Below are 5,425 nucleotides of genomic sequence, written 5' to 3' on the forward strand. Positions count from 1 at the left end.
TGTTACACGAAACGGCAGTCTTCCAACTTTTGCACTGAAACACGGGGATTTACCCTTTGGGGGATTAAAAACGTTGATACGCAAAGCCAAAAGCTAATGAATGGGATTCAGTGGTTTGCTGGCAATATTTAAATATTTCTGTCCAGGAGCGCAAACTCTCTGCAGTTATTTAGAAGAGTAGGGAGTTAAACCAAACTGTAATACTTTCCCGTGCGTCTCCACTTTCCCCAACCCGAAAAGGAGCTGCCAGCGCGGTACTGCCCCTTTAAGACCTGCTTGCTCTCGGGCTCTACAAAAGGGAGTGACCTCTGGGCTTTGACAGCTCCCCTAATAACTACCACCGCGCAGGCCCCGCCCACCTGGCGACCAGCCGCGCCGATTGGCCGGCAGGCCGGTATCCCGCGCTCTGATTGGCCTGTCGCTTCCCCTGAGCGAACCTTTAGAACTCTGAGACAGACAATATTCTGTTACATTGTAGCAAAATGGCGACTGTCATTCACAACCCCCTGAAAGCGTAAGTAAGACTAAAAAATGTACATATTCCGCGTGGTTTCAATATGAAAAAAAAGGCGCCTTCTGCGTGGCGAGCGCTGCCAGTGCATCGCGCTTGCAGGCGCCTCCGGCCGCGGCGGGGCTTCTCTCTTCTTTCAGCTCTTACTTCTTCATCTTTTTTTTTCCCCTAAAGCGCAGAAACGTCAGGAGATGCAATTAACAAGAAGAAAATTGTTACATTTGTGTTCCGCTAAATTGCAGAGAGAGCAAGAGCGAGCGAGAGCGAGGGGTGGCCGGCGGAGAAGCCCGGCGCTCGAGCGCTCTACAGCAGGGGGGTCGCGGCAGCTCGGGGACTGCGCGGTCCCCGGAGTCCCCCGCCTCGCGGGAAGCGAGCGCGGCTCCCAGGGCGGCCGGGCGGGGGGCGAGCGCCAGGCAGGGGCCGCCTCGGTGCACTTGGCGAAGCCCTGCGCCCACGAGCCCGCTGCCCCCGCCCCGCCGCTCGCTTGGCGGGGTCCAGCGGACGGACCGCGGCGGCTCTGGAGTTTGCAGGGCGCTCTCCGCCTTCCGATCGCTCGCGGGGAGTTTGTGCAAACCTTCCGGAGTTGGGAGCACCGCAGGGGAAGCGGCGGGTCCCGGACGTGCTGGGGCCCAGGTGGTCGCCCCGGGCTTTCCCCGCCAGTCCCCGGATCTCGGAGGCGCTCCGGGCGATCGCGCGTGTGTCTGCGTGTGTTTGCGAGCGAGCTGGCTGTAGTGGATTAACGACTCGGGTTAACTTGGGGCGGATTTGGAGGCAGGGAAGCCGCAGGTCTTATGAATGGTGTTCTCGCCACCTCTGGGTGAGGCGCCGAGGCGGGCAGAGAGGCGGTTTGGGGCTCCTGGCTCAGGGGGAGCGTCTGCTCCCGGCTGGGCTAGGGGCAGGTGCCTCTGGCAGCCTCGGGGAGACTTTGAGCGCTTACCCAGATCCCGGACAGATTGGGGCGGGCCGGGCGAGGACTCGCGGGGGCCAGCCGCGGGTCCAACAGCCAGTTTCTGCCTGCCTGCCTTCCTCCTCCTTTTCATCCTGGCTTCCTTCCTTTCTTCCAGTCGGTGGAACTGTTAAGCCGCCAAGTCCGCTCGCGATCGCGGAGCCAGGGGTGGCCTCGGAAAACTAATGTCGCTCTGAAAGGGGTGCTATTGGGTGCTGTCGGCAGAGGGTGGCTCCCTCCGTATCCGAGGTGGGCTCGGGGTCCGCGCCCCTTCGACCAGAACTTACCCGCCCGGACGAAGCCGCAGGCAAAGGGGAAGAAGGGAGGTGCGGGCCGGGTGGGGGGCGGTTCATGCCGAATTCTCGCTGGTGCGTGGCCACTGTCGACCCTGGTTTCTTTAATTCAGCGCATCCACGTCCTTACCCCTGGCTACTCCTGGAGTTGAAAACCAGGTTTGCTCTGGGGGGGCGGTAGAGGGGGTTCTAACGCAATGGAATGCACAGGGAGAATCGGACGTGTTTGCACCAGCTCATCGCCCACAAGAAATAAGGAAAGGGGTAGGAATGCCCCAGGTTTCACATATATTTATATGAAAGCTGACGTTAAGAGGACATTGGAAGCTGAGGCTGATCAGGTAGGAGCTCCTGGCTTCAGTTCTGGCTCGGAAGCTCGGATACGCTGCACTTGAACGCCACAGCGTTTCACCCAAGAAAGAAAATGTTTTATGGCAGAATAAATGGGCGTAACTTCGCCGCATCCTCCCTCCCGGTTGCTTTCGCTGCAACACCGCTGATGCTGTTTCTACCGAACCCACAACTGATTTGCAGTTTCCCCATTTCCAACCGAAATCACATAACCGGGCTGATGCCATCTGGTAAACTCAAGTTAGAGAATGTATTTCACATGTGCACCAGGTTTGTTTGCTACTGGGAAAACCGTACCCTAGTTACACGAGAGCCCGCTTTCGCGCGGGCGGGCGCAGTATCCCTAAGCTTCAGGGTTCCTCTGCTCGCTCCAGGGTTTTTTTGGATCACAGCAGGGTGCGTGTTTGGGGAGGGAGTCTGTGTAGGTGAGGCTAAGGGTTGGGGAAGGGACAGACGCGGTAAAGAGGGTGGCGGAATTCCGGCTGGTTAGTGGAATTCGTTCTGAATTGTACTTTGTATAATTAGAAATAGTTGCAATGTGATGTATTTGTAATTGTGTCGCCACACACATACACACATAAGCATACACACAACGCCCCTGCCTCCTTTTTCTAGGTGGGAGTTGAGTGGTCATTTATAATTAGCCGTTTCTTTCTGCTTCCCGGACCCTTTCCCTGGGGGTAAAGGGGTGTAAACAATACCCCGGAGCAACCAAGCCACTTGCACCCTGGACGGTTTTTAACAACTCCTAACGCGGGGGCACACACGTTGTTATTGGGAGACGGACACCATCTGCCTTTATTTTTTTTAAAAAACAACTTGTTTAATAAAACATCTTATATATTTCATTTGTTTTTAAAAGTTGCTGATCAGGAAACAATACACATGTGAATAAATTATGCATGGGATAAATTAGAACAAAGTACAGAGACACTTCAAGCCGAAGGGATGGTGGGGGTGCAGGGAGGAGGGGGAGCGGGGAGAATGGTTTGGAGAGCTATGTTTTTATCCTCATGTGTCTCTCCTGACAATGAAACAGAGCTGAACGACATTAGCATTTTCTCTGTGTGCCTTCTGAGTCTCTCTCTTCCCTCCTTTAAAAAAAAAAAAAAAAAAAAAAAAGCCAACACCACCAACGCCCCCTACAAAAATGATCACACAAAGGTTTCCTCAGGATGGGGGGTTAAAGTGATGGTAGTTAATGTGTTGGGAAGAAATAAGCTCAGGTTTCCAGCAGCACCTATGCAGGGCTCTGCCTACACTGAGTATGGGCTATTTTTCACTGTACTAGCTTTTTCCATGTGGGACATTCAATAATTCAATTAGCTGGGGTGATGGGATGGCATAATTTTGAATCTCATTGCTTTGGGGTTTTCCTTAGGGTCCCAAGCTCCTGAAGCCACATCTCCTCTCTTAGCAATTTGGCTTTTTTCCTGCCGGTCTTTGATCTCCCCTCAACTCCCTTTCTCTTTCTTCCTTGTACCCTTCACTCCCTTCCTCTCTGAAGCTGACAGCCCGGCTTCTCTCTCTGTTGTCGCCTTTAACATCTTATTACTGCCCAACAGGGTGTTAGAGGCAGAAATAGGAGCCGCCTGCACTGATCAGATCACAAAGGGGACACGGCAGGTGGCCCCCACAACCAAGCAGTCACATCTGGACAAATAGAATTCAAAAGCACTGGTGGACATATATGATGTGTAAATGTGTATTACATGCTATTTAATTTAGCAGCTACATTGTCTGAGGAAAGATGTATGAGAGTTACCCTCATTTCTTACATCTGCAAGCAAGATACGGCCCATGTAGTGAAGTAAACACATGCAGGTAACATAAATATGGATTTGATAAAGGCCTGCGTGTAGGTTAGTCACATTCTGGTTGATTTCTCCATACCTGGGAAACATAATGCCTTTATTATTATTATTTTGAGGCAGGGTGACTGGAGAATTTCTAGGTTGGGTGTCACGATCTTGGCTCACTGCAACCTCCGCCTCCCAGGTTCAAGCCATTCTTGTGCCTCGGCCTCCAGAGTAGCTGGGATTACAGGTGCACACCACTACACCTGGCTAGTTTTTGTGTTTTTTTAGTGCCGATGGAGTTTCTCCATGTTAGCCAGCTGGTCTCAAACTCCTGGCCTCAAGTGATCTGCTCACATTGGCTTCCCAAAGTGCTGAGATTACAGGTATGAGCCACGTGTCTGGCCATGTAATGCTTTTTAACATAAATTTGAATCTTAATATTCTATTCAGATAAGCCACTTTTCCCCAAATCTGCAATCAGTCCTTTAAACAACTTACTCTTGTATTAAGTTATCAAAACCCTGGTTGCTATGCATTTAACTGAGAATGTCTGCCACCTTCTGCCAGATTATACACATATATATCTATTATTTTAACTGGCTACTTAGAAACAAAATAACTATTATTATTATTAAATTCCACATAAGCCAACAGGGCTTTACCATAAGTAATTATTTATAAAGAGACTAGTAAACTATTTTGTCATGCTTTATAACTGGGAACACACACATATATGTAATTGTATTAAAACTATCTTTTGTGAGCAGTTAACCTTGCTTGAGGTGTATGTTTATATCCTTGTTTTGTTATTAACAACACTGCTCTGGGAGAAGAAAATAAACTTACTTAGCCAAGTCAAACAGCAAGTCATGTGTGTAGATGAACCTCAAATCTAGATCTCTTCGTACATTCCATGATCTGTATTAGTGTATTCTAATCTAAAGTGGTTTTGTGCACGTGAAAGTTAGAAGCCAGACCTCACTCTTGCTGTAGCACTCAGTTTAGATATCAGAGGGAAGGGGTGGGGGTCACATTCCTGGTTCTAATCTCCTCTTAGCTCTTTCTGGTGGGGTTGGGGGATGTGGGTAGGTACTAAGTAGACAGCATTGAGGCCGGAACTTTGTGAACTTGCTGCCTTTTATGGACATTGCTTTAGCCTCTTATGAAAAAGGACCCTCAGACGTTGTAAGCCAACAGATTCCCAAGAACCTGTTCTCCATCTGCTTCTGCTTGCCACTATAAAAAAGCCCTAAATTCTCCAAACTTCACTAGCACGTATTATTTTTTCAGTGGGATAAATGTCTGCTTTTGATGAGACACCTATGATGGAGATTAATGTCTGCGAGAACCCAGGTGGAGGCATTGTCACAGGGTAAGCCTCTGAAAATAGCCTGGCCTGCAGGCCTCCTGGGAGATGTCAGAGACTGTGGGTTGAATGGGAGTTGCTCAGTCCCTTAAGGTGGGCTTGAATTCAGAGACAACTGAGTTGGAGACTCCTCATCCGCCTCTTTTTTTTTTTTTTTTT

At 50.1% G+C, this 5,425-nt stretch overlaps 1 protein-coding gene across 7 annotated transcripts in view; it reads left to right on the top strand.

The window, feature by feature from the left end:
- Positions 1-426: 426 nt before the first annotated feature.
- Positions 427-5,425, top strand: part of DPF3 (double PHD fingers 3) — a 288,551-nt gene continuing 283,552 nt past the window's right edge. For 4 of the 7 annotated variants that reach the window (XR_005200301.1, XR_005200298.1, XR_005200299.1 and 1 more), the window contains exon 1: positions 469-514. Coding sequence is in view for 1 of the 7 variants with exons in the window: in XM_017528735.2 (XP_017384224.1) it covers positions 483-514 (32 nt within the window). In the remaining 6 variants the exon portion in view is untranslated. Of the gene's footprint in view, positions 515-5,425 lie in introns of all 7 variants that reach the window. The other 3 variants (XM_037738565.1, XM_037738566.1, XM_017528735.2) reach the window with 2 other exon arrangements.

Source organism: Cebus imitator, unplaced genomic scaffold (genome assembly GCF_001604975.1).
Source record: "Cebus imitator isolate Cc_AM_T3 unplaced genomic scaffold, Cebus_imitator-1.0 Scaffold54, whole genome shotgun sequence".
NCBI classification, from domain to species: Eukaryota; Metazoa; Chordata; class Mammalia; order Primates; family Cebidae; genus Cebus; species Cebus imitator.